This window comes from Opisthocomus hoazin, chromosome 6, assembly GCF_030867145.1.
Source record: "Opisthocomus hoazin isolate bOpiHoa1 chromosome 6, bOpiHoa1.hap1, whole genome shotgun sequence".
Lineage (NCBI taxonomy): Eukaryota > Metazoa > Chordata > Aves > Opisthocomiformes > Opisthocomidae > Opisthocomus > Opisthocomus hoazin.
The window spans coordinates 33,799,211-33,826,254 of NC_134419.1; the positions used below are offsets into that span (position 1 = coordinate 33,799,211).

The 27,044-nt window shown below is 46.0% G+C and overlaps 1 protein-coding gene across 5 annotated transcripts in view; it reads left to right on the plus strand.

Annotated features, from left to right (window-relative positions):
• The window catches only part of LOC142358779 (nonsense-mediated mRNA decay factor SMG7), a 58,441-nt gene that overhangs the window by 23,107 nt on the left and 8,290 nt on the right, over positions 1–27,044 (plus strand). For 3 of the 5 annotated variants that reach the window (XM_075422688.1, XM_075422692.1, XM_075422689.1), the window contains 14 exons: positions 608–740; positions 2,484–2,655; positions 3,502–3,573; positions 4,311–4,461; positions 4,787–4,922; positions 7,589–7,751; positions 8,853–9,009; positions 17,698–17,768; positions 18,101–18,161; positions 18,800–18,919; positions 19,397–19,832; positions 23,560–23,704; positions 24,904–25,292; positions 25,951–26,316. In XM_075422688.1, the coding sequence (XP_075278803.1) occupies positions 608–740; positions 2,484–2,655; positions 3,502–3,573; positions 4,311–4,461; positions 4,787–4,922; positions 7,589–7,751; positions 8,853–9,009; positions 17,698–17,768; positions 18,101–18,161; positions 18,800–18,919; positions 19,397–19,832; positions 23,560–23,704; positions 24,904–25,292; positions 25,951–26,316 (2,572 nt within the window). The remainder of the gene's footprint in view (positions 1–607; positions 741–2,483; positions 2,656–3,501; positions 3,574–4,310; positions 4,462–4,786; positions 4,923–7,588; positions 7,752–8,852; positions 9,010–17,697; positions 17,769–18,100; positions 18,162–18,799; positions 18,920–19,396; positions 19,833–23,559; positions 23,705–24,903; positions 25,293–25,950; positions 26,317–27,044) is intronic. The other 2 variants (XM_075422691.1, XM_075422690.1) reach the window with 2 other exon arrangements.

A 27,044-nucleotide genomic window follows, 5' to 3' on the forward strand; every position in this document is an offset into this window, starting at 1 on the left:
CGAACGGGAGTGGAGTAGCTGCTGAAAAACCCTTGCTTTTAACCCCTTTGAGGTAGAGCTGAGCAGAGGAGGAATATCAGGAGAGAACTTTTTTTAGTGTGCCATAAGCACCCTGGTGTCAGGGGAAGATCCTACTGGGTTTTCTCCATGCCCTGAGCCCATTCCCCATTATTTAAGATGCAGACATGGGTTGTAATAGGTTTAGTTAAGAGAAGCATGTGGCTCCTGAGGGAAGCAAGATGCGTAGGCTGGCTGAGTTGTCCTGTCCATGCCTCCAGATGCTGAATGATTTTGAACTGATATTTCTGTACCTCACATCCTGCTCTCAGAGAGCTATGCTGCCTACACCAAAATGATTACAGATAAATATTAATGCTGTTACAGTGTTATCTAAACAATATCAGGATTGGTTTCTCTAGTTATGAGAGGTGGGGAAAGGTATTTCTTCTGTATTTAACATCATTTGTGATATGAATGTTGCCTGAATTTGAATAGATTTCATTTTCATGTCTGATGCTATGTAATTAAACAGTTCTTTCCCGTTGTTTATGCTGTGCGCATTGTCACTTCCAGAGTAAAAAAAGGAAAATGCTTGTTTTGTTTTCAGTTGGAATCATGCCTTTAAAAATCAGATCACAACACTACAGGGTCAGGCGAAAAACAGAGCAAATCCAAATCGGAGCGAAGTTCAGGCGAACCTTTCTCTGTTCTTAGAGGCAGCTAGTGGCTTCTACACACAGGTGAGTTGTGAAAAATGATGTTGGCTGTGGTATATTTGCGTAGTCTGGAAGCAAGCGTGCTTTCAGCCTTACACCATTTGCGTGTGGGTCCTTTTACAAAGCTTCGGCTGTTAGATCTCCGTGCTGCTCCAGAAACCGCTCATGAGCGATAAGCTCCAATGTCGTACCAGCATGTAATCTATCTGAGGAAAAGGGGGAAGATGGCTCGTACTGTATCAATTCCTAGTTAGATTCTTAACATCTGCAAAGCAACCCCAGTTTTTTTCCCCAGAACCTGTGTGATTACCTTCTTTTTCCTTCAGCAGTGCTTTTTGGAAAGCAAATTATTTAAAGCAGCCAGTTTGACAGGCTGTGACGTGGCTGCCAAGCGTTCTCTACCATCGCCACCATTTGTCATGCAAAAGCCTTGTTCTTCCCTGCAGTGTATTGGGGAATTTTGCTCTCTTTGTGTGTGACACCACAGACTCGGTCGTCTTTCTCTGTTTGTTGTGATGTTAATCGTCCCGTCTTTAGTCTAAAGATTTTGCTCAGGCAAGATACCTGCTCTCCAACGGCGCTGTCTGTGTAAGCGACAGCTTTGAAAGAGAGCATGAATTCTCCTAAATCAGCATGTTGGAAGATGTCACGTTTCTCTCTTCTATCCAGCTTTCATCTGTGAAATCCCTCTCGTTTGGGGATTTTTATCTACCGTATAAAAGCCAGAGCAAAAAGGGAGGGAGGTGTAACACAAACCTTTCTCTGCAGTGAGCAGAAGCACCGCATCCTATGTTCAGCTGTTGATAGAGCGCGCATCTCTGTCAGCACTGGGCTTTCTATATGCCTTTATCTGGAAGTGGAACCCTGCTGCAGGTCTGGTTTATCTGGAGACGGAGGATGTTCCCAGCTGGGAGAAAGTCTGTCAATTCCAGCTTGCGTTTTTAACCCTGTAGCACAGAAGAAGAAACGCTTCTCATGGCTACACGGTGACTGTTACTTCGCAGAGTATTTGCTGGACTCCGTTAGGAAAAACTTCAACAGCACTGATTAGAATGGCAAAGTTCAGATTTTCCTTGAATCAGCTTTTGAGATATTTGATCAAGCAGCTGATGCCTTGTTCTTTGAAAGAGTCTCGCTGTTAGTGTAGCACAAATATTTACTGACAACTCAGCCACGGAACGGTTAGCTGCTGTTGCCTTGCGTTGCCTACAAACTTGGTTTTGTTCAGGCTTCCCTCTAAAGTTGAAGTCAGGGTAGTGCCATTTCTTATGTTGGAACAAGCTGCTTCGGAGGATGAGGGCATCCCTTTATGTTCTTTTCAGAGAATGGTCTTCATCCAGGCAGAAAAAAAGACTGTGTTCCTCTTAAGAGTGGCCTATAAAAAAACCCAACCAAACAAAACCCCAAAACAAACACAAAAGCAAGATTTTTAGACCTCTGGAAGTCAATATCCACTGATACTTGCTCAGTAATTTATGTATCATGGGAATTGAGTTGCTTAGTGGTTTGGGATGCACAGCTCTGTCTTACAGAAGAGAAGCAGGACTTTTCTTCGTGGCTGTAGGCAGAATAATGCAGCGTGGAGCTCAGTGACTTCTGCCTAGAGAATGTAATTTCAAGTCTCTCTTTCAGTAACCTAGGCTTGTTCTCTTCAAGTATGTTTAGCTAATCCACGCCTCCGAGTGATGCTCTGTTGGTTTGTCTGTTGTTTCAGTACTTTCCTGATTACTGTCTCTAGCTGCTACTAAACTAGACCTGTTTTTCCAGTTATTACAGGAATTGTGCACAGTTTTTAATGTAGACTTGCCATGTCGTGTAAAGTCTTCCCAGCTGGGAATCATTAGCAATAAACAGACGCACACCAGCGCCATAGTGAAGCCGCAGTCTAGCTCCTGCTCTTACATCTGCCAGCACTGCCTTGTCCACCTTGGAGATATTGGTGAGTTTTTGAAGGAAAAACTGGGTTCTGCATGTGTTCAGCCATCCTAGAGAGGGATCAGTGCATACCCTGGGTGACTGCTAGACTGAGCGCGCTCCAAATGAGTAGCTAATAGCTGATTGTAGGTTTGGTGGTTGCTGCAGGGGAAAGGTCTGGAAAGCAGCGCTGCTAGACTTTTCTAATGTGTGTTACACATTAACGCATGGAGACAGTTAATCACAAGCTTTCTAGTGATTTGCTAAAATCTGTCTTCTAGCATGCTAATCATTTTATAGCTGGTAGGCATAGTGAAATGTTGAAACCGGTAACTATTACAAAAGCTTGTTGCAGCAGGCTAGCGTACTTCTCCATTTCGGAACATTACTTTTAAATCTTGTATGCAAAGGCAACAGTTACACACCCAGCCTTTCATAAACGACGTTTCTCTTTTACCTTAAGTTCAACAGATTTATGTCTTCGTTGACTGGAGTAGAACTAGGTGTTGTAGAAAGTTCTCTTTTCACAGGAATCTGCAATTGCTTTTGTAGTAACCTAAAAGTAGATCTAGATGCTGATTGTGCCAAGAAGTATGAACAGGATTTCTAGCTGTTTGGATGGGACGCTGTTGGCACAACATCTTTCTAAGTAAGAGCTAGTAAGCTGTGACAATAGGATCTGAGGAAAAAGAACCACCTTAAAATTCAGCGTTTTCAATCTTCATGCTGCTTGGTGTAATTGTATGTTCTTCTGATGCTTATTTCTAAGCTAAGTGTAAAGTGCTCTTCAGGTAAACTGGGTTGTATTAAAGTAAATGTGGAGAGTTGAATTTTATGCCTCAATCTGTTTTTTTTTTTCCTGTTTGCTTAGCTCGCTATAGGAATCAGACCAGCCAGGCAGAGTCTTACTACAGACATGCAGCTCAGCTTGTCCCTTCCAATGGTGAGTCTGAGATACCTTTTAGGTTCATCATTCCAGAGGAAGATTTGGGGTATTGCTCTTCTTGTATGGCAGTTGGAAACTTGAGATTTTGTATAAGCCTTCCTCCCTAAATACCAAAAACAATCATGCAACAAAGCCTAACTTGTTGGTAAATCATTTAGATAATAGCTATTTGCCTGATCTGTGTTACTTGTCTCCTTTTTGTAAAGATTAAAAAACCCAAGAAGTTAATGCACAGCTTCACTCCAAGGCTTCACAAGTGCTACATTATACTGTGTTAGTTTCATGTGTTACAAAGTACAATTAGTGAAAACTTGCCTACCAGTGGCATTTTTTTCTTTTGTTTGTTCAAGTGCCAGTTTGTAAAGTTTCGTAGCTAAAATCGGACTTTTTAAGTCGCTCGTGCAAGTTAAGAGCTTCTTTAGTTCAGGTATCTAGCTTTTTACACCATATTTGTTGTCCAATTTTAAAGCATGTGTTTAAAAAAAAAAAATCACAACACAAAAAAAACCCCACCACCAGCAAATAAGAAAAAATGTACTGCAAGTTTGGAAGCTTTTTCCTTTGAGTGGTACGGTATGAGGTTGGAGTAAAAGGGTCAGCAGATGAATCTTAACCTCGTATGATGAAGGTTTTAGAACTTTGTGCTCCGTTTTAAAGTGCCCACGCTTATTCAGAAATTTGGCACTCTTCACTCCATGACAACTTGTTGGACAACTTGTCTTTTTCTCTCTTAGGTCAGCCTTATAATCAGTTGGCTATTCTAGCTTCCTCCAAAGGAGACCACTTGACCACAATTTTCTACTACTGCAGAAGCATTGCTGTGAAGTTTCCTTTCCCAGCTGCCTCCACTAACCTACAAAAAGCACTTTCTAAAGCACTGGAAAGGTAAGACTAAGCAGAAAGTGTTTCTGCTCAGACAAGATGGAGGAGACTTCTTCCAAACATACCTCCTTTGCCAGAAGTTATTCATATTGGTAGTAGAAACAGAAGTTCGTCGACCCCCATACAGTCAGAACATACTGGAATAAAGAATAGTTTGTGTCTGGGATGCTTCTGAGCGTGAACAGCGAATGCAGGAAATAAGTATATGGTGCCAATGTGAAAAAGTAGCTTTGTGTGGGCATTCACTCCATAGAAAAAGTATGTAATGTTATGTGCAGCTGTGTCTAATTCCAAAGACTGAAGTTGGGTATTTCTGTTCTGAATGTAGTCGTGATGAGGTGAAGACTCGATGGAGCGTGTCTGACTTCATCAAGGCATTTATTAAATTCCATGGCCATGTGTACCTGAGTAAGAGCTTGGAGAAGCTGAGCCCTCTTCGAGAAAAGCTGGAAGAACAGTTCAAGGTTAGTCCTAACAACATATTAATTAGTGTATTGAGGAGAGTATTTTTAGCAGCCATATTCTGAAATTACAGCCCAATAATTACATTTTCACGTGCTAAAATACAGGAAGCTCAAGTAGCCAGTTGTTTTGGTTTAACCTGGCAGCCAGCAACTAGGACCATGCAGCTCCCTCGCTCTCTGCCCGTGGCAGTGGGACGGCGAGGAGAATGGACAAAAAGTAAAACTCTGTGTTGGGATAGGGACAGCTTAATAAAACAACAAAAGAAGGAATAATAATAAAGAATATGCAAAACAAGTGATAACACGGTACGATGTTCTGACCGCCTGACAACTGATTGCGCAGCTAGTCCCTGAGCAGAAATCGCGGGACTCGCTAAATCCACAGAAAAGTGGAACTCCCAGAAAAGGTACCTGCCCTCCAGCCAACCCCCATTTATATACTGAATACGACGTCTATGGGGTGGAATATTTCCGTTGGCCAGCTTGGGTTAGCTGCCTGGCTGTGCTCCCTCCCAGCTCTTGTACACCTGCTCATTAGCCAAACATGGGAAACTGAAAAAAGCTCCTTGATTTCTTAGCAACAGCTAAAAACATCAGTGTTACCAACATCCTTCTCATGCTAAACTCAGAACACAGCAAGAAGAAAACTGACTCTCTCCCAGCTGAAACCAGGACACCAGTTACAGAAGGTTTGCATTGAAGCTAACACTGGATAGTTCTGACTTCTGCAGATAGCAGGATTTTTTTGTCACTTGACCCGTGCTGCGTTACTGGTGGAAATACAGGAGAAATCAATGACTGTAGTTGATTTGCTGCTCTTTAACTGGAGTGATTCTTGGATACCTGTTAAAAGCACCTGATTCATCTGGGAAGCCTTGGCTTAGTTGCCTCAGGAATTTCGAGAGGTTAATTTTTGGATGGTGTTTACTCACTCCCATTGGTTATTAACACTGCTTTTAATCTTCCTCAGACAACTTGCTTCTCCTGTCAGCAGTTTGCCTTTAAAAACAATATTCCAGTGCAACCTTAATTTGCGTGTAGGCTAGAACTGTTCAGAACATGTTTCCTCTGGGAAATCCACGGGTACCTATTAATTATGTAGCCAGCTCATTAAGCTGGACAGTATAGCAAAGATTGAAACAAAGATAATTTTGTAAGGTATTTATACAAAGTACTAGAGTTTCAAAGTGGACATTATATTAACTGTTACGTGCCTTTTGGAAACTGCTCTGCTTCAGCAGCATCCTCATTTGTGGAAAATGAGCAGGTAGTATGGATGCATTCAACAGAGCAAATGTAGATGCTTTTCAAAATGAAGAAAGAGGGAAATGGTCTTAGCAATATAAAGAATTATGAATGTTCTTCACAGTGCCTGTTTGCATTTTTGCATTGAATTGGGCTGATAGAGCAAGGTCCAAATATTCCTTAAAATAAAACAAACAGACAAAAAATCCCCACAACTTGTGAATTCTGTGAGCGTTGAATGTGAGCTGCTTGAACGCTGGGAGTTCAAGTAATGTTGTTTCCAAATGAAATAATTGTATCTCTCTCCTTGTGCGTGAGGGTGGCTGTTGAACAAGTACTGCTTTTTCCACAATGCTTATAATCAATAATTATGAGCATTGCTCAGGCACATGGAACAGTGTTTATTTTTCTGGACTGATCCAGAGTGTTAAAAGAGAGCTAATTGAGCCTTGCTTTGTTGCTTAGATTACTTTTTGGTTTACATTATGCAACATAAGGCTTAATTTACTAGGGAGCAGCTCTTCTGACTGAAGTGGGTTGAATGTGGATGTGAAATTGGCTGTATGGTGGGTAGTCACTTTTAACCATGTGGCTGACTTGACCTCTGAGGAGAGCAGTTGTAGGGTTAGGAGTGTTCAGCCAGGCCCGTGAGTCCGCTGCTGACAGCTCTGCCGGTCTCTGGGCTTGATGCCCTGAACTAAAAATCAAGGTTGAACACAGAGCTCAAGCCTTTTCCTGGTGCTTGCACTGGTTACTGTGCTTGCCTCCCTGACTGTTGTGTCCGAAGATGAGTTTGTTATGGTTTGGGATATCTCCTTTTTTTCCACAATGCTCCAAAAAAAGCATTGAAGTTGCTTTTCCTGTTCTGAGAAAGGTGTCTTTTGCAGCATAGTTACTGAAACGCATTTTTAAATAGCTCACGCTGTGTTAGTCCACCATGGCATTCCATGACCCACGAAGTCGGATGTAGAGTAGTCTTTAATACGTAACTGCACAGGATTTAGATTTTCCTGTTTTTTTTTTTTTAAAATGTCACCTTCTCCGTACTGTTTCTTTGAAAGACTGAAAAATACAGTGGATATTCATGCCTCTGCACAATTCTTGCGGTTGTGCTGCAGTGCTGTCATTGCACATTAAAGTGACACTTGCTGTCAAAGAGAACCGTCAAGGGGGTGTTGGTTTGTTGTGCGTATGAGTTGATGTACGAGCAACAACCTTGGACCTAACAGTGGCCATCTGCCCGTGCTCTCCTGGGAAGCCCAGTGCCGTGCTAATAGGGATGACCTGAAAAGAAAATCTAGAATGAATGTTGCCTAAGGGCAGAAGCATTAGTCAAGCAGTGAAGCAGCAGCTACTAATCCTTTCAAGTGTGTGCTTTGCTATATAAAAATCCATACATTGACTGCGTGTTTTTGTTGCAGAGGTTGTTATTCCAAAAGGCCTTCAATTCTCAGCAGTTAGTACATATTACTGTCATCAATCTGTTTCAACTACATCACCTGCGAGACTTCAGCAACGAAACGGAGCAACACAGCTACAGCCAGGATGAGCAGCTCTGCTGGACACAGTTACTAGCTCTCTTCAGTGAGTTATGAAAACCAATTGATTTTTGTACTGCTCTTTTGTTTTTACGTGGGATCCATTAGTAATTTCCTGTCAGCGTCTAGCTTAATGGTTGTGTGAGATAAGCAATGAGAAGGGACGTTACGGGAGAAAGGTAAGAGAGGAGATGGTTGCGCAGGATTATTTATGTCTTAGTGCTGGATTTCTGTGCCCTGGACTTAGTCCATTTGAAGACCTACAGAACTCTGCATCTTTTTCCTGGTTCTGGAAGAACACTTTAACTTGGGTGCAAAGTTGGATCAAGTTTGGCAGTGGGTAGTACCACACATGGGGGGCTGCTCCACGGTTGGCCGCAATGCGCTTTGAGTTGCTTTGAATGGAGCTAGTTATGATTCAACAGGACTGAAGGTGAAGTTGGCTGAACTAGGACCTCACCTGCTTCTGTGCTCTTGATAATATCAACCAGCAGAGAAGTGGGAGTGAGCACAGAGCATTTTAGATTCTAGCCACATAATGCTGATTTGCTTAACCTGATCCGGCCCGTGATCAGCTTGGCCTTGTTCGTAAACACCTAAATTGCTGAGTAGCTGAATTTCTGTGGATTCCAGCCTGGAGCTGATTTTGAAAGCACCATGGTCACACTGGTGCGGTTTCTGTTTCTCAGCTGTGTGCTCTGGTGGATCTGAGCTGGGTGCCTTCCTGCAGAGTTGGCTGCAGTGGATTTCTGTGCCTGCTGGGCTGGGAAAGAGGATAAAATGCAGATTGAGAAATGATCAGCTCAACTATCTTAAATAAATGAATGAATAGTTTTGTGATAGGCTTGTCTCACTGGATTTTGTTAACTTACCAAAATTATTTGCCGTGATACTTAAAGAGAAGGGGGAAAAACCACCAAGGTTCTGCTTCATGGTAGAAAACTCCGTTGAGAAAAGATGTTCTAATCTGCTGGTGGATTTTTTTAGCGTCAAGTAATTGGGCTGTTTTGTTCTAAAGAACTAGCTCTTAAAGATAGTTTTTTATGGATGGCATGTGTTTGATTAGGTTATTTGGTCAGCTTTAAGGTGTCATTCCTGCATCGATTTTGGTTTGTTTCTTTTTGTTTTTCTCCTGCTCTGTTTCTAGTGTCCTTTCTTGGAGTTCTGTGCAAGTGTCCTTTACAAAATGACTACCAGGAGGACTCTGGGGCCGCATATCCTCTTCCGGCTGTGAAGGTTTCAATGGACTGGCTGAAGCTAAGGCCCAGTGTTTTCCAGGAGGCAGTGGTCGATGAAAGACGGTAGTGAGTGTTAATCTTTCTTTTGATACATTTGACTGCATAAAGTAAAAATATCTGATGATCCACAAATTAGTAATAGGAAAAGTGATCATACAGCTCATTATTCCAGACAGCAAAATGATAGAGAATGTATGTGCTAAAAAGTTCATGAAACAAAACATGAGACTTGGGGGCTCCATGAGCAAATTCACTGTTTTAATTGGCTTTTGGTTTGCATGTAACTTTTTTTTTTTACGATCAGAGGGATCTACTTCATAATGTCTGAGTTGAGCATGACCACTGAGTGTACCCTTACTCTGATCTATTGAAATTGTTTCTCATATTTATTGAGGTAGGTGACAGGAGAATACTTACCTTAATTTTGTGCGTGAAGCCATCTCTTGGGCAGTGCTGGAATCCAGTTTTCTTGGCTCGTCATCCAGGAATTAAACTGAATTTGGTACAGGGGGTCTCTAAATGTCAGCACAGATGTTACTGTTCTGTGCTGTTGCTGTGATTTTTCACTTCTGCCTCTAATCTCAAATTTAGGCTTAAATAGTTCAAAACTCACCAGCCTGTTAACTTTTCAAGAATTGTAGCCATTTAATAAAGTGTTTCTGGCCTCCTAGATGTTTCTTCAGATTGAAGTGACTGTTACTGACACAGCTGGATGAGTATTTTTCCTAGGGTGGCCACTATAAGGAAAACAGTGTGAAGCCAGCTTGCTTGGCTGATCTTGTGCGATGTGCCGCAGTGGTTTCAGCTCTCTGTGCAGCGTGCGCTGTAAGATGCGATTCTAGCCAAGGCTCACGCTGTCTGTGCATTGAAGTGTGGGGAGCAGGGGTCCCTATTAACCTCAGTTTGCTAAATGAGCAAGAAGACTTGCTCAAATGTGTGCAAAACCTCAAGCCTTGGAGCTCTGGGACCTTCAATTCCAGAGTTCCTGAAGGCAAGATTAAGGAAAATAAGAGTTCACAAATTGTTTTGAGATAGTAATAACTATTGCTGTATGCCTATTCTGAAGGAAGACTTTATACCAGTATTTTAATAGGGAAGATTACTACCTGATGTAAAGTAGTCCTTGCAGAGAGGAGATGCAGGCAGTACTTTATGGAGTAGCAAAAAGAATCTTTGGATGGGAGTGTATATGTTGAGTTAGCCAGAGTAGGTCCCTCTGTCCATAGAGCTATCAGGCTCTCTTTAAAGAACATAGCTGGGTTTTACGTCTGTGATGTGATAACATGATGTCCTCAGGTACTCTTCATACAAAGGAGCCATGAAGTGGGCAGCAAACAGCTGTAAAATGCACAGGTGAAGTTTAAAAGAAAGTGAAGTACCACTAGGATTTGTCAGAATGGGCATTAGCTAGCAGCCCTCACGTTTGTTGGCTCTAAGAAGTCGAGAGGACTGTCCGTCTTCCCCACTGTTTGTAAGGATGAGAGTTTTATTTTTTATTTCTGTTGGAAGATCCCAATGACAGTCATTGTTTGCAGACTACACAAACGCACACACAGAGCCACACACCCTTTATTGGCCTCTGTTTAATAACATGATGTCTGTTTTATATTGAAAAGTCTGCCTTTCTCTGAATTCATACTTAGTTGTGCTCTTGGTTCAAGAAATAACTTGTATTCCTTTTTAAGCTTTTGGTTGTCCGCACTCTGTTTTTTACTTTCCTATAGACAATTAATCCTACCCCAGACTGGATGAGCATCCAAAGTAGAAAGGAAGTGTGTTTACCTACAAAAGTAGATGAATCTGAAGGCAGGATCTGAGGACAGAAACTACTATATCAATACTAGTGTCTGCTCTTTGGAAAGGAGTTTTCCAAACCTGCCCTGTGGAAGCCACGTTAGGTCTAGATTTTCACGTGCGTCACTACATCACTCTTCTTTAGAGATCTCTTATTATGAAATCTCATTATTTCAGATGTTGTACAGGAAGATTGCAGTTTATTGTAGGTTGTAACAGACTTGCACTCTCCTTTTTTTTCCTCCTTCAGTTCCTTGTCAGTCAGGGGAAGGAGCTGTTGCTTAGTTTAGCACAGAGAATAAGCCTAACCGTAACGTTTCCAGTCCCTGCGGCGGCCGTGCAGGAAAGCAGCTGACCTCAGGCTTTCGGGTGCTGTTTCGGTTTCGGCTGCCGCCGGCAACAAAAGCGCCACGCGGCCGCCCCTCCCCCCGCCGGCGTGCGGAGGAGAATGAAAAGAAAGAGGCAGAAACCGGTGGGTCGGGATAAGGGCAGTTTAACAGAACAGCAAACAGAGGGAAAACAGGAACAACAACGATACAAATAAGGAGAAAACACAACAACGAACCGTCCGGCCCAGACAGCCGCTCTCGCGAACAGCACTGGCGCTGCGCCCCCCTAAGCCGCGAGAGCCTTCCCGCTGCGCCGCCCCCCCCCCCACCGGAACCCAGCGTGACGGCACATGGTATGGAATACTGGGCTCTGTTTGGCCAGGTGGGGTCAGCCCCCACCCCCCGGCTGTGCCCCTTCCTGGAGTCCAGTGAAAATTAACCCTGTCCTGGCCAAACCCAGGACACTATCCACCCCTTATTCCATACCATCTACATCATGCCCAGGTCCCCCATTGTCCAGTTGATCACCACCACTTCTCCTGTCTCCAGATATCATTCCCTTAGTCTATGGATCATCACTCTAAAGTGTCCGTTGAGTTCATTTAATCCATGACTTCAGGCTCCATCTGTCATAATGGTCTTCTGTGGCAGGAGAGGTGATGTGTGGTGATGGGCGGTCACTTGCTGCATCCGGAGCTCACGGCTGATGTATCTGGTGCGGCCCGTGCCCACAGTCTGCAGGAGATGTTGATCTTGATGAAGTTGCTGGATGCCAGTTGTTGAAAACCAGGTCCAGTTCCATCATCGCTGTGCTCTGCTAGGTTTTCATCGGAAAAGTCCATCCTTCTTTAATCTGGACGATTCTTACTATGCTACTACTGGTACAAAATATAACAATTATAACAGTGATAACAGACAGTGACAGGGTTATTTAACAACTAACTTTATACAATTTATTTATGGACTATTCTCGCCCAAAATCAAATCCCCATGAGGTACACATCGGACTTCCCCCATCCTTCCGCATTACCCACCAGGTACACCCAGGTCCTTGAGCAAAAGCAATCCCCCGGACGGGCTTGCCTTTGCCCGAGGCAGGACTAACCCAAACCGTCTTCCCTAACATGTTCCGCATGTGCACTACAGGGACTTTATCCCCTTCTACGGGGCGCTGAGGTTTTGACTGGGCAGGACCAGCCCGGTTGGTGGACCCTCTGGTGTTAACCAACCAGGTGGCCTTTGCTAAATGGGTATCCCAATTTTTGAAAGTCCCACCCCCCATTGCCCTCAAAGTGGTTTTTAGCAGCCCATTGTAACGTTCAGTCTTTCCAGAGGCTGGTGCATGGTAGGGGATGTGATACACCCACTCGATACCGTGTTCTTTGGCCCAGGTGTCTATGAGGCTGTTGCGAAAGTGAGTCCCGTTGTCTGACTCGATTCTTTCGGGAGTGCCATGTCGCCACAGGACTTGTTTTTCCAGGCCCAGGATGGTATTCCGGGCGGTGGCATGGGGCACAGGGTAGGTTTCCAGCCATCCAGTGGTGGCCTCCACCATTGTGAGCACATAGCGCTTGCCTTGGCGGGTTTGTGGCAGTGTGATGTAGTCAATCTGCCAAGCCTCCCCATATTTATATTTTAGCCATCGTCCTCCATACCACTGAGGCTTTACCCGCTTGGCTTGCTTGATTGCAGCGCATGTCTCACATTCATGGATAACCTGTGCAATAGTGTCCATGGTCAAGTCCACCCCTCGGTCACGAGCCCATCGGTATGTCGCGTCTCTTCCTTGGTGGCCCGAGGTGTCATGGGCCCACCGAGCTATAAAGAGTTCACCCTTATGTTGCCAGTCCAGATCCACCTGAGCCACTTCAGTCTTAGCAGCCTGATCTACCTGGTGGTTGTTTTGATGTTCTTCAGTGGCCCGACTCTTAGGGACGTGGGCGTCCACGTGACGGACTTTTACAGCCAACTGCTCTAGCTGGGCAGCAATATCTTGCCACAATGGGGCAGCCCAGATAGGTTTGCCTCTGCGCTGCCAGTTGTTCTTCTTCCATTGCTGCAGCCACCCCCACAAGGCATTGGCCACCATCCAAGAGTCGGTGTAAAGATAGAGCACTGGCCACTTCTCTTGACTGGCAAAGTCTAAAGCCAGCTGGATGGCTTTCACCTCTGCAAACTGGCTGGACTCACCTTCTCCCTCGGCAGTTTCTGCGACTTGTCGTGTAGGGCTCCATACAGCAGCCTTCCACCTCCGCTGCTTCCCCACAATGCGACAGGATCCATCCGTGAACAGGGCATACTGTTTCTCATCTTCTGGCAGCTGGTTATACAGTGGGGCCTCTTCAGCACGTGTCACCTCCTCCTCTGGCGATGCTCCAAAATCTTTGCCTTCTGGCCAGTCCATGATGACCTCCAGAATTCCTGGGCGACTGGGGTTTCCCATTCGGGCGCGCTGGGTGATCAGAGCGACCCACTTACTCCACGTAGCATCGGTGGCATGATGCGTAGAGGGGACCCTCTCTTTGAACATCCAGCCCAGGACCGGCAATCGTGGAGCTAGGAGGAGCTGTGCTTCAGTGCCGACCACTTCTGAAGCAGCTTGAACGCCTTCATATGCTGCCAGAATCTCTTTTTCAGTGGGAGTATAGCGGGCCTCGGATCCTTTGTATCCCCGGCTCCAGAACCCCAGGGGTCGACCTCGAGTCTCCCCTGGTGCTTTCTGCCAGAGACTCCAGGTTGGGCCATTCTCCCCGGCTGCGGTGTAGAGCACGTTTTTAACATCTTGCCCTGACCGGACTGGACCAAGGGCTACGGCATGAACTATCTCCCGTTTAATCTGTTCAAATGCCTGTCGTTGCTCAGGGCCCCATTCAAAATCATTCTTCTTCCGGGTCACGTGGTACAGAGGACTCACAATTTGGCTGTAATTTGGGATGTGCATCCTCCAAAAACCCACAACACCTAAGAAGGCCTGTGCTTCCTTTTTGCTGGTTGGTGGAGACATAGCTGCTATTTTGTTGATGACATCCATTGGGATTTGACGGCGCCCATCCTGCCATTTTATTCCCAAAAACTGGATCTCTTGCGCAGGTCCCTTGACTTTACTTTGCTTAATGGCGAAACCGGCTTTCAGAAGGATCTGAACTATTTTCTCCCCTTTCTCGAAAACCTCCTCCGCTGTGTCGCCCCATATAATGATGTCGTCGATGTACTGCAGATGTTCTGGGGCTTCACCCTTTTCCAGTGCAGTCTGGATTAGTCCATGGCAAATGGTGGGACTGTGTTTCCACCCCTGGGGCAGTCGATTCCAGGTGTACTGGATGCCCCTCCAGGTGAAAGCAAACTGTGGCCTGCACTCTGCTGCCAAAGGGATGGAGAAGAATGCATTAGCGATGTCAATTGTAGCGTACCACTTGGCTGCCTTTGACTCCAGCTGATATTGAAGTTCTAGCATGTCTGGCACAGCAGCACTCAGCGGTGGTGTGACTTCATTCAGGCCACGGTAGTCTATTGTCAGTCTCCACTCTCCAGTAGATTTTCTCACTGGCCATATGGGACTATTAAAGGGTGAGCGAGTTTTGCTGATCACTCCTTGACTCTCCAGCTGGCGGATCAGCTGATGAATGGGGAGAAGGGAGTCTCGGTTGGTACGATACTGTCGCCGGTGCACCATTGTGGTCGCGATGGGTACCTGTTGTTCTTCAACCCTCAGCAACCCCACAACGGAAGGATCCTCCGAGAGACCAGGCAAAATGGACAGCTGTTTAATTTCCTCCGTCTCCACAGCAGCTATGCCAAAAGCCCACCGATACGCCTTTGGGTCCTTGAAATAGCCTCTCCTAAGATAGTCTATCCCAAGGATGCACGGAGCCTCGGGGCCAGTTACAATGGGGTGCTTCTGCCAGTCCTGCCCAGTGAGGCTCACTTCAGCCTCCAGTACACTCAGCTCTTGGGACCCCCCTGTCACTCCCGAAATGCAAATGGACTCAGACCCTTTGAACTCTGATGGCATTAAAGTACACTGTGCACCACTGTCCACTAGAGCTTCATACTCTTGCGGATCTGACGTGCCAGGCCACCGAATCCACACCGTCCAATAGACACGGTTGTCCCTTTCCTCCACCTGGCTGGAGGCAGGGCCCCTCTAATCCTCGTCAGAGAATTTGCTGCTCACTTGCTGTAAAAATGACTTGGAGGTCCCCTCCAGAGGATCAGAATCAAGGTCAAACTTTCTACCTGGTCTGGAGAGCTGGCTTCTGGAAACTGGAGCGGCACTTTTCCTAACAGAATCCCCTTTGGTGATTGTTTTACCTTGCAACTCACGTACTCGGGCCTCTAGACTTGAGGTGGGTTTTCCGTCCCACTTCCTCATGTCCTCTCCGTGGTCACGCAGGTAAAACCACAGGTTGCCTCGGGGTGTATAGCCTCTGTATTCCCTCTCCTGAGCAGAGAAACGCTTGCCCCTAATAGCTGAGACACTGGCCCGTACAGGTGGGGAGTAAGACATACTCTGTTCGAGTCGCTGGACCTTCTGGGACAATTTATTTACAGCTGAGACAAGGGAGGAAGAGAGACTTTCCTCATATTGCCAGAGTCTGACAGCCACCTCGTCCACTGTTGGTGCGTCTTTACCTTTCCAGTTTACAACTGCCAGTGAGTTGGCATGTGAGGAGGGTGCGCTCTGCACAAACTTCCTCCACATGGATTGTGAGCACTGGAGTTCATCTGAGTCTGTGGGTACCTGCTCATCGTCTGTGTCACAGTAAACCAGCTCCCGCACAGCTAATTCCCTCAAGTACTGAATACCCCTTTCCATATTGGTCCACTTGCCAGGACAGCATACAAAATCGTCACTGAAGGGGTACCTCTCCCTCACGCCTGACAGAAGTCTCCTCCAGAGGCTGAGGACTTGTTCCTTTTTCCCAATGGCCTTGTCAATGCCCCCATCCCTGGCCAGGGATCCCAGCTGCTTGGCTTCCTTGCCCTCTAATTCTAAGCTGCTGGCCCCGTTATCCCAGCACCGCAGCAGCCAGGTGACAATGTGCTCGCCTGGGTGGCGGCTGAAATCTTTCTGCATGTCTCGCAGCTCGCCCAGGGACAGGGACCGGGTGATGATCTCTGTCTCTATCTCCCGCGATGACCCTGGCTCATCGTCATCCCTCCCAGAGCGATCTGCTCTCTTTGTGTCTTTCTTTAGTTTTACAGGGGCGACTATTTAACTAACACAGAAAAATGCCTATAACAAAATTTAACAAAATCTAAGAAAGCAGTTTTAACACCCGCTGCTCAGCCCTGCCGTTATCCCCGCTCCACGTCTGGGCGCCAATTTAAATGTTTCAGTTTCGGCTGCTGCCGGCAACAAAAGCGCCACGCGGCCGCCCCTCCCCCCGCCGGCGTGCGGAGGAGAATGAAAAGAAAGAGGCAGAAACCGGTGGGTCGGGATAAGGGCAGTTTAACAGAACAGCAAACAGAGGGAAAACAGGAACAACGATACAAATAAGGAGAAAACACAGCAACGAACCGTCCGGCCCAGACAGCCGCTCTCCCGAAACAGCACTGGCGCTGCGCCCCCCTAAGCCGCGAGAGCCTTCCCGCTGCGCCGCCCCCCCCCCACCGGAACCCAGCGTGACGGCACATGGTATGGAATACTGGGCTCTGTTTGGCCAGGTGGGGTCAGCCCCCGCCCCCCGGCTGTGCCCCTTCCTGGAGTCCAGTGAAAATTAACCCTGTCCTGGCCAAACCCAGGACAGGTGCACATTGCGTTCTCCAATCCAGGTGCTGGATGTGGCTGAAAGCCTTGCGGAGGGAGGGCAGGTTCATTTCACTAACACTGAGCACAGCAGGCACTTCCCAAAAATAGTTTTCTCTTGCCTCCATGGACTTGGTGCCCACCTCTAAAGCAGAAAAAGAATGCTTAGACTTTTGGGTTGGAGCTTTTAAAAAAAACAGGAGAAAGCAGCCTGTTGGTTGCAGTTAAATGTTAACCACCTATGCAGTGATCGTTGAGATTTTTGACTTATTTGCTTCAGGGCCTTTGTAAAGAATTTCCAGTCGCAGCTTGTACTGGTATTGCCAGTGCAAGGCAGGGAGACTGCCAGTTAACCCCTAGTTTAATGGTCTTACTCGGTGCAACCCTTACTAGATCTCCTTACCTTCCTGGTAACTGTTTCACTGCTGCAGTACAGTGTCAATGGTCGCAGAACAGAAGTATTTCTGCAGAGCTATAGCTTGATAAACTGTTTTGCTTCCCAGCTGATTAATTTACAGTGCCTTGAGAGCAGTCAGCTTGGGACTGGAAAACATGAATTGCAAACAGGAGCTCTGAACTTCTGCTCATGCAATGGTTTTGTCTACTTAAATTCGTAGTAGGCTTTCTGACTTGGTGGATAGTGAACACTACGCTGCAAGAGTCTGGCTTCCTTGGCAACTTCAGACTGACCTTTGAAAAAACTTTAAGTTCTTCAGGAAAGCGGTGATTTCCCTGATACCTGGGAGAAACTTCAACTTTTCTTGGAAATCGAAGGATTAATGGAAGCTGTGTCTGTAGCAGAGTTCAGTGTTTGCTTAGTAAGGGGGTAGATTCCATGTTCTGTACTTCTCACTGACAGTTTGTCTGTGTTCTGGTTTGTAGCATATGGCCCTGGCTGATTTCTCTTCTGAACAGCTTCCAGCCTCATGAAGAAGACCTGTCCAGTAATAATGGTAAGAATGCTTTTAGTCTGTGCTGTAAAGAACCGGGAACGATGCATGTTTTTGCTGATGTGGGGAATTGCAGTTGAAGAGCAAGTAAGGGAGCAAGTTGTCTTCTAGTGTTAGTGCATATGAGTACTTCGCAAATGCTGCTTTCTCGTGCCGAGCAGACTTTGCTCCCCTTTATCATTCCTGAGCTCCTCAGGCTGCAGGGTGGACCAGTACAGATGAACATGTCAATAAAACACTTTGCTATGTGTAGTGACCTTGCTGAGGTACCTACCTATGATACTGTACTCAATGTATTCATGCTTTCCTTACGCTCTTTACTGTCTATTCACCAGCAACCCCCCTTCCAGAAGAATTTGAGTTGCAAGGATTCTTGGCGCTGAGGCCCTCGTTCAGGTGGGTGGCAGCTGAAGGAAACTGCTCTTGCTGATATCACTCCGTTGATAGACGTTGACCAGTTCCCTACAAAATCTTATGCAGGAGTATTTACTGGTGTGTGGATTGATGTAGGTGTCTTTGAGAAACAACTGTAATAGCGTAGTGAAACTCTGGGGAAAGTCGTGAGCTTATAATATCGCTCATGAATTTTTTTCTTTTGTAGTCTTCAGACTCATAGATTGAAAGGCAGAAGTATGAGAAGTGAGGGAAGGAATACTTTTACATGAAAATTCCTTGGTGTGTTTTTACTCTGCCAATTTTTTACCCTGTTTTTAACTGCGTCCCTGTACCTAACATCATACACAAATGCTCACTAAATATTAGATATATTTACTCAACTATTACTTTTGTGATTTTGATTATCGCACAGATGAACTTTCAGCCTTTTGTTTTATTAAAACCCACCAAATCTCTTTAATGTAGATGCATCTTACCAGAAGAGAATTGCATCTGTAACAGTCGTGTTTTGAATAGGAACTGGTGAAACTTCACAGCTTATACTAGAGTAATGCTGACCAGTTGCATTTCTAAAGAAATGTGATGTTGCAGAGGGCAATTGTGTAATAATAATATTCCCTCTGCTATGTCAATACTAGGAACTTGGATTTTTCCAAAGGCCACCAGGCAATTACAGGAGATAAGGAAGGGCAGCAACGCCGGATACGGCAACAGCGTCTGATCTTCACAGGCAAATGGATTGCTGATAACCAGCCAAGGTAACTGCAAATAGCATCTGTGTGTTTCAGTTGCTGCTGTAAGCTTAGGTAACGCAGGTGCCAGAGTTGAGCTGTATTTTTCTCACTATTTGACAGAGCAGCGAGATGCAATGTGACTGCAAGATGCTGACAGCACTGATATTGTGTTCTGTGGGTCAGCATGCCGTTGCTGTGTAAACTGGTTATGACAGGGAATGTATTTGGAGTGGAGCATCATGTCCGAGTCGTTTTTAGTGCTACTGCAGCACAGCTAAGTGGAAACAGTACTTGCAGTGGTAGCAAGAGTGTTAGCACGTGAGCTTACGTCATGCTAGCGAACGCCCTTAGCTGGGAGACGTGGTGCAACATCTTGTTGTTGCTGGGGTGAAGGGATGCGGGGTGGAGATGTTGACTTTCTGCTTTTATAATCTGGGGAAGTGGGTTACCCTGCGAAAAACTATTCCTGCTTCCTTTTCAATTCCTTTCTGTCTTTTTCAGGTTGATTCAGTGTGAAAACGAGGTAGGAAAGCTGTTGTTTTTGACGGAAATCCCGGAATTACTACTAGAAGACCCTAGTGAAGCCAAAGAGAGCCTGGCCTTGCAGGAAACGTCTATCGCAGAGCCGCTATCTACAGATGGGAGCCCTGGACTCAAATCAGTTCTGTCCTCTGGCAGAAGCCTGAACAACAACTGTGATGCAGGAGAAAAACCGATGGTCACGTTCAAAGAGAACATCAAGCCACGGGAAATTAACAGAGAGCAAGGGCGAGTCTATCCCCCTAAAGAAGTAGGCAGGGAAAGACGGGACTGTAGCAAAGGAATAGTAGCCAGCAAGAATGATGCAAAGAAGGATAACAATAAAAGAAAGAACGAGACCAAGAAATGCGGCTTGGAAAAGATGCAGGAAGCAGGAAAGCAGAACGTGGCAGTTCAGGTAAGCCTTTAGATCAGAGGGATAACTGCTTTGTAGGCAGTACGATGTTTGTGTCAGGGCTGTTGCTGCTTGTACAGAGTACGGTAGGGTCGAGGTCTCACTGTGGGCCCTGCAGGTACAGCTAATGCACAAAAAAAACCCCATACACATCTGTCTCCAAGACCAGGTATTAGTGATCTTCGGGTTTCTGCCCTTTTCTTTGATCCTGTCTCAGTTCGTTGGGGAGGAAAAGGTAGGGAGCAATGAAAGGTGATTTTGCTATAGTAACTGTCTTAAAAGAAGACTTCTACCTGTTGTTCCACAGATTATTTGGGCTACCCAGGCAGTTCACATGGCCAGGTCTCAGTCGTGCTCTTGGTCTGTTGTGAAGGAGCTGGGTGCTCTGCGTTTTTGGTTCAGTTGGCTTGTGCACATTCAGTAGGTTAAACACATCACAAAAGCACCCGGTTGTTTATGTGGACTAAGATCCTCCGTACTGCGTGTGCAGTCAGGTGGCCCTCTGGAAGTGAGGAAAGCCACACTGCACTTAAACTGTAATTCTGTGCTCAGACACTTGCTCAAAATTGTAGGCTTTCATATCAGCTGCTCTGTTCTCAGTCGTGTTTCTGAGGCATGCTTTTTCCCCCCTGTTTCTGTGAGCATTATGTACGAAAGTGCTCACCTCGTAAGCAGGTAGTGAATTTACTGGTGTGACTTCCATGGAGTTGTAGTAAATGAGGGTGTAGAATTTCGGGGTTGATCTGATCTGTACCTGAATAGTTTGGCTGCATCTCAGTCATTCCCTGATGATGTCTGGAGGCACTCAATGATAGTGATGGAGGCTCTATTATTTCCCTAGAGAAACTGTGTCAATTCTTCACCGTTCTTGCAAGTGGAAATTATTTCCTAATGCCCTTCATCTCCCTTGCTGCTGTGTAAGCCTATTACTGCTTCCCAGGACAGGTCTGCAGACTAACTGAAGTACTCCTCTTTGCAGCTGCTCTGAAGGCCTGTGTAATTGAGGTCTTGTCTTCCCTAGGCTAGACAAACCAGCTCTTTCAGTCTTTCCAGCTTGTGTTGTTAGGACCCTTGGATCATTCTTCTTGCTCTCCTCCTGATTATTTGCTGTTAAACGTCCTCGTTATGAAGTGGAAGGTCTGAACTGGCAGTGGTGTTCGGTTGATTTTGCAAGGGGTCCTGCCAAGGAGGGTGAAGGGGAACAGCCTGTGGAGTCAGAGTCATCGAACAAGATTCTGCTATCTGAAAGCTAACGTAGGTGAGTTAGAGTAGCAGGTTTCTTACTTATTTGTTGAACACGTCTGGAATGTGGCTGTAGGCCTGAGCACAGCTCCCAGTTTCAGTGTTTGTGCCCCAGTCTTGCAAAATAAGGACTTGAGGTGGATAAAACCCACCGGGTCTTCTGAGAAGTATGTGTAGTTTTTTGGGTAGGGAAGATATTTTAATTTAATTTTAACCCAGCTGATTTATCAGAAGCTTGCTTGTCTTAGTCTTAAGAGATACCAAACCCAGGAAGAACTTACTTCAAACCCAGCTGTAGTGGCATCTGTCCTGATGTGGTTGGTCACTCTTCATCTCTTGCTGAATAGAAATTAATTTTGACTTTTCAGTTCCATCAGCTGTATTTGTTATGGCAACTATTCCAGTGAAATGCCTTTTGTTTTATATAGTTTGGTGGACTTATTTATCCAGACCTGCTCCAGAAGATGGGGAGGGTTTGCTTCCCAGCTGCTGAGGAGGGTTTGTGCCTGTAGGTACAAACCTATAGGTTTTGTACCGGTTGGTGGTCTGTTAGCGCTCTGCGTTGGCCTTCCTGGAAATGGGAGGCTTTATCCTCTCCAGAGTTCGTGGCCTTCAGAACCCCAAATGCTAGAAGTGTTGCAGCTCCTACTTAGCAAAAATGTGAAGAATGTTACATGGAAGTCGTTAGTCCTGTTTCACAGGTAACTGGAGAACTTGCCCACTCGGACAGGATCATGAAAGTGTGACATAGGCTGAACCTCTGCTCTCTAGGGAAAATAGCATTAGGTGCCGAGGGGGGTTTAATGCAGACTTACTCAAGGCGTAACAGATGCTTACAAGGTCACTGTGATGAAATGGTGCTTCTCAAGCACCATGTAGGAACGGTCAGGACCACTGGCGGAGTAAATACTTGGTAACATTGACACTTTTGAGGTGAAGTCAAGTAGAAGCAGGGAAACAACTGAAGTTTGTCTTGGTTCATCAATTTTAGTTATTTAGCTTTTAAAAGTTAACTATAAATCATGCGAGGGGTCTTTTGTAAGCCACCTTTGGAAGTGTGTTATAGCAGCTTGGAGCTTATGATGGACTAGAGCTTATGTTTTGAAACCCCACAGCAGGAAGAGCGTCTCTGCATTCTCTAACGCTGCCATAAAAGAACGCATAGCTCTCGGAGTGGGTTGTGAAAATGTTTGGCTCATTGTGGAGAAAAAAGGGACAGCTTGGTGTAAGTCGAATATACAGAATGCAACGAAGGGCAAAGGTGGGCAGTGAGTGGATGCAACATGAGCAGAGGCTGCGTCATTCGTAGTGCGTGGCATCAGCCAGAACCTTGAGGTGGAGTTCCCTACTGACTTTTTTCTAGCGGGAGCTCAAAAATACACCCAAACCTCCCAGTCTTACAATCTACCTTTTTAATTAAACTAAAAGTAAACTACAGTCCCGTAATTTCTAAATGGGGAAATTCAGAATTATTTGAAAAAGAACTTAAGAAAGCGTTTAATGCACCTACCCCCTTACCACTGTATCTTGGCGGAAAGACCTGCCCTCTAACTCCGTTCAACTCAGCAGCACTGGATGTTGAAATAAACCCCACAGAGTTTTGGGTTGTTTGGTTTGAATTTTTTTTAATTTGGTCCCTGATAAAACCCTTTCTTTCGATCACCTTTGAGGCTTGTCGTCAGGTCTGCTCCTGGGCCCTTTCTGTATTGCCTGGGTTCCTTGCTTGCTGTCTTTTTCCTGCCTGCTCCATCTTGCATTCCAGGCAGTTCTGCCGAGCTGAACAGAAAGGGAAAGTAGTCTTCCCCTCTGTCTTCCTCTCCAGGAAGACCCAGACTGCAGCAGACTCAGACTCAGGTAAACATTCCATTCTTCTCTCTGCCTTTAACTGGTGCAGCTCTTTTAACAGAACCTACAACAGTTACACAGTAAACTGAAAGAGGTTAAGCACTTCTGCTGTTTGGCTTGTGTGCTCTCAGTCAGAAGAATTTCATAGACTGCAGGAGTTTGTGTACGTCACCATGGGTTAGGCTGAAGCAGCTCCTTAGGAAGAACATGGTAGTGTTTGTTTTGGAAGGAGCTGAAGGTAAGTAGCCTGAGTTAGGTTCAAGCAGTGCCCTAGGAGAAGTGTAACAGCATCTGCGCTTTTTGTTTGAAGGCGTTGCAGGTGAGCAGCACGGTAAGCTCATTCTATGGTCTGAGGATATTATTATGCCCGCTTCCCACTCTCTCGCTAGAGAAGGAGCCTGTTGCAGTCTTCTGGGTAAATATCCTTAGAGTGCTTTTGTGAGGCAAGGGGTGCCGGAGGACAGGCAGGGTATAACCTGCCTGAGGTCAGTGAGGAGCAAACTGGGTTCCTGCGTTCCAAACCTCTCCCAGTTAGGGAAAAGAAAATGATCTCTCAGACGATCTGGGAGTTTGTTTCTTGGCTTGAGATGTGATGTGGGTAGTTACAAGTTACCTAATTTCTTCTTACTTTCTTTCGTGTTAGGTGAAATCCCAGACGGAGATGAGGAAGACTCCGGTGTCTGAAGCCAGGAAAACACCTGTAACTCAGACTCCAAGTCAGGCCAGCAGTTCTCAGTTCATCCCCATTCATCACCCAGGAGCCTTCCCGCCCCTTCCTAGCCGGCCAGGTAATTTGCGTCGTTCTTCTGAAGCGTGATTTACTGTTGACTGCAAAGAAAATCCTGCAATAGTGGTTGTTACAGCCTCTGAAGGTAGGAGCTGTTTTAGAGAGTCTTACAAGGTAATAAAGAAGGGGCATAGCAGAACCGAAATGAGATAAGTAAGTTTCCTTATGCTTTGGAATCAAGGTCTGTCATGAAATCTGCCACCTCCCTTCTTGGGTAGTGGGTATGAGATCAAGGAACTTCGCAGGAGGCTGTTTCTGTAGTTAGTCAAAACATGACAAAGTCTTCTGCTAGCTCAGGAGGAAGCATGCTCTGTGCATGGGACTCCATTACAAAAGATCAATCGCACTGCTTTCTGCTTTAAAGCTTGGTTTCGTTTGCAGTGGTTCTCATGTTTCAGGCTGTAATTTGTGTGGTCTTACTCGCTGTTGTTGCCGCATTGCATGTTCCAGTTTTGTTGTGGAGTGTTCTTGTCGTACCTTGCTGTCCATGTTTGCTCACAAAGTAGCTGGAAGCTGTATTTCCCCTGTGGCTATTACGTGTAGCTGCTCAGTGTAAGACAGAGGGACATCTTCCCTGTCCCAAAGTCAGCATAAAGTCTGGCCTACAAGACAAAGAATTAAAGCTTGCCTTCCAAACCTGGCTTTTCAGTGTGAACTCCAGGAATTGATCTTGCGGATATGAGGATTTGTTTGCTTATACCATCTGTCTCTCTGTCTAAATTAATCCGGAAACCGGTGATCCTCTGGGAGAAGGCAGCAGACTTATCAATTGCTTCTGTCCGTTGCTCCAGAAGTTTAGTCCCCGAAAGTGTGTGTGTTTTGAGGAGCTGGGAACTTTGGGGGTGAAGCATCAAACCCCCCAGAATGGTGAAGGAAAAAGGCTGGGGTGGGGGGAAAGCAGGGAGATTGAGGTGGTGAGTGGGGAAACAGATGACTCTCCCACATACTGCCCTGGCTGACTGTTATCAGTGCCTGGAATATTGCAAGAAAACTTGAGAACAAGCTCTGAATCCCCCTGTGAACAGAGCCGTGTACGGGCAAAGGTGAGAAAGGGCATTAGAGTGCAGGTATGCGAACCGGTGTTTCCTGTCCTCATGGTCTAAATGAGCGAAATAGGAAGAAAAAAACCCACTGAATGTTTTCTGGAGGGAGCTATCTGCTCTGCCAAATTGAGATTAAAGGTGGGTTTTTCTTTTCCAGGGTTTCCACCTCCAACCTATGTTGTCCCCCCTCCTGTGGCTTTCTCCATGAGCACAGGGTACACCTTCCCAGGTGGTGTTTCCGTCCCAGGAACCTTCCTCCAGCCCACAGCTCACTCGCCTGCAGGAAACCAGGTGCAAGGTGGGAAACAGTCCCACATTCCTTACAGCCAGCAACGGCCCTCCGGACCAGGGCCAATGACCCAGGGACCTCAGCAGACACCACCTCCTTCCCAACAACCCCTCTCATCTCTACCAGCTCAGGCAACAGCACAGTCCGCAAGCCAGTTACAGGTCCAAGCTCTGGCCCAGCAACAGCAGCAACAGTCCCCTACAAAAGCTGTGCAGGGCCTGGGGAAGAGCCCGCCACACCACTCTGGATTCCAGCAGGTAAACTTGGCTGATGCAGTGTGTTAAGCTGCCTTTAAAAATAATTGGCAGCGTTCCTGGATTACCTTTTGAAAACTGTCGTTAAAGACCTTAGCGTGGAATTTTGATCTGTGAACTTCTGGGCAGATGCCTACAGGAGTGGGGTTTCTGTCAATAGACAAGGTGTGAGGATGGTATTTCTGGTCAGGTATTTGTGTCTTAGACGTTTGTGGTTTTCTTGTTTGAGTAATGAGGACTGAGTCTGAACCTTCACCCGCGCTTTCCTTTTGGCTAACTGGGTTGCAGGATGAATTCCCTCGCAGCGATTAGTGTCATGCTCACGTTGTGTTGGAGATAATCTCCCTTCTGGCATGTCTGAACTTGATGGCGAGACCCTCCTGGTGTTCCGGGCAGCAAAATGCTGGCCCAGTACCTTAATAAAAGGGATTATAAGGTACTGGATTTGAGTAAGGATTTTGCTTGGCTATTGGTGTAGAGCTTGACTAGGGAGTATTAGATGCCTATCAAGACTGTGAATTTTGGTGAATAATATAGCAAACCAGAATATTTGTGGAATGTCTATAACAAGTGAGCCAGACAGACAATTTGAATGGAGTTAGACATAGAGTTAATGTTGGTTGTTCATACCTGCTGGTGAAATCACGCATCTCTGCCTCAGTATCCACAGACAGACTCATCAAAGCAGCTCTGGAACCCGCCTCAAGTCCAAGGCTCACTGGGGAAGATCATGCCCGTAAAGCAGCCCTATTACCTGCAGGCCCAGGACCCTCTAAAACTCTTTGAACAGTCATTACAGCCTCCCGTGATGCAACAGCAACCTCTGGAGAAAAAAATGAAGCCTTTCCCAATGGAGCCATATAACCAGAACCCCTCAGAAGTCAAGGTGCCAGAATACTACTGGGACTCTTCCTATGGCATGGCTGACAACAGGGTGATGGCACAGCAGTCGAACATGGACCGCAGGGGAAAACGGCAAGGAGTCTTCCGCCCAGAGCAGGATGCTGTCTCCAGGATGACCTTTGAGGTAAAGATCCATGCTGTAAGTGGTGTAAACCAGTGAGGCTCCGATATTCCTGACAACCCTAGAAGTTTCCCCAATTCAGGAATGCCTCATTGCCCCTGGCAGGTCAACGTGAGCCTGTTTAGTAGGGAGCAGGGTGTTGGTCAATGAGATTCCAACAGACAGTGCTGGATTTGCCACTTTACTTGGCTGGTTGTATGTAGGATCTGGCTCTTGAAGAGTTCGTTTCAAGTAGGTGTGAGTTTTGCTGGTGTAGATGTGGCACTGAGCTCTGCACTGTGTCTGTCAGGTCAAGAAACGTGGCAGCTGATAGTTTTGGGGGAAATTCTTGTCTGGCAACTGATGAAAACCATAAAAGCCATCCAAATAATTGCAGCTGGATTATTACCCTTTAGATAAAGAACTCTTAACACCCGTATAGCATTTTGAGTGTGTCGAGTGGCTGAGGCTGCAGTAGCCAGATTGAGGATGGTGGGAGCAGTCTTGTCTTGGGTTTTTTTGTTGTTGTTGTTTTTTTGCACATCCCACCATGCAGTGAGAGCACCGAACAACTTTTAGCTCTTGGTTGCACTAACGGAATACTTTTGCTTCTGCTCAGGCAGTTGTGCTTCACGTTGCTGTTTATAAAACCTGCAATGTTTGTATTTGTTAACAGTCCTGGAGTTGTCCGAGTGCTTTAGGTGAGGTTTGTAAGGAAACTTAAACAGAGGCCTCTTTAAACCCTTGGTCAG